The 385-nt window shown below is 36.6% G+C and overlaps 1 protein-coding gene across 1 annotated transcript in view; it reads left to right on the top strand.

Annotated features, from left to right (window-relative positions):
- Nucleotides 1-60: 60 nt before the first annotated feature.
- Nucleotides 61-385, top strand: part of LOC116851758 — a 746-nt gene continuing 421 nt past the window's right edge. Inside the window, exon 1 of the mRNA XM_032831509.1 lies at nucleotides 61-310. Within this exon, the coding sequence (XP_032687400.1) occupies nucleotides 97-310 (214 nt within the window). The 5' untranslated portion in view covers nucleotides 61-96. The remainder of the gene's footprint in view (nucleotides 311-385) is intronic.

Here is a 385-nt window from a genome sequence, read left to right as displayed (position 1 = left end):
GTTATTGCTGACAATATATATCGTGAGTTCATCAGGCATTCCATTGATGTTTTTGATGAATCATATGTGGTATACAATGTACATTGTCTGTGTCACATGGCTGCTGAATGCCAAGAAAATGGGACGATTTTGGATTTCAGTGCTTTTAAGTACGAGTCTTTTATGGCTGTGATTAAACATAACTTGCGTTCAACTTATAAGCCTCTCCAGCAGTTAGCTAACAGGGACATTGAGACAGAGGGGCAACTTGTTACAGAGTCAAGAAGGCCAAATCCGAATAAAATTACATTAAAGAAGCAGTTGTTTAGAAATATTGTTCCGGAAATTCCTGGAAACCGTTATGCACAAATAAATTTAAAGGGTGTAACTCTTACAACTATTGAAA

Source organism: Odontomachus brunneus, unplaced genomic scaffold (assembly GCF_010583005.1).
Source record: "Odontomachus brunneus isolate Ranch 3 - 2012 unplaced genomic scaffold, Obru_v1 Obru_scaffold_189, whole genome shotgun sequence".
Lineage (NCBI taxonomy): Eukaryota > Metazoa > Arthropoda > Insecta > Hymenoptera > Formicidae > Odontomachus > Odontomachus brunneus.
Note: the sequence above shows the minus strand (reverse complement) of the source record. Positions and strands in the feature narration are given on the sequence as shown.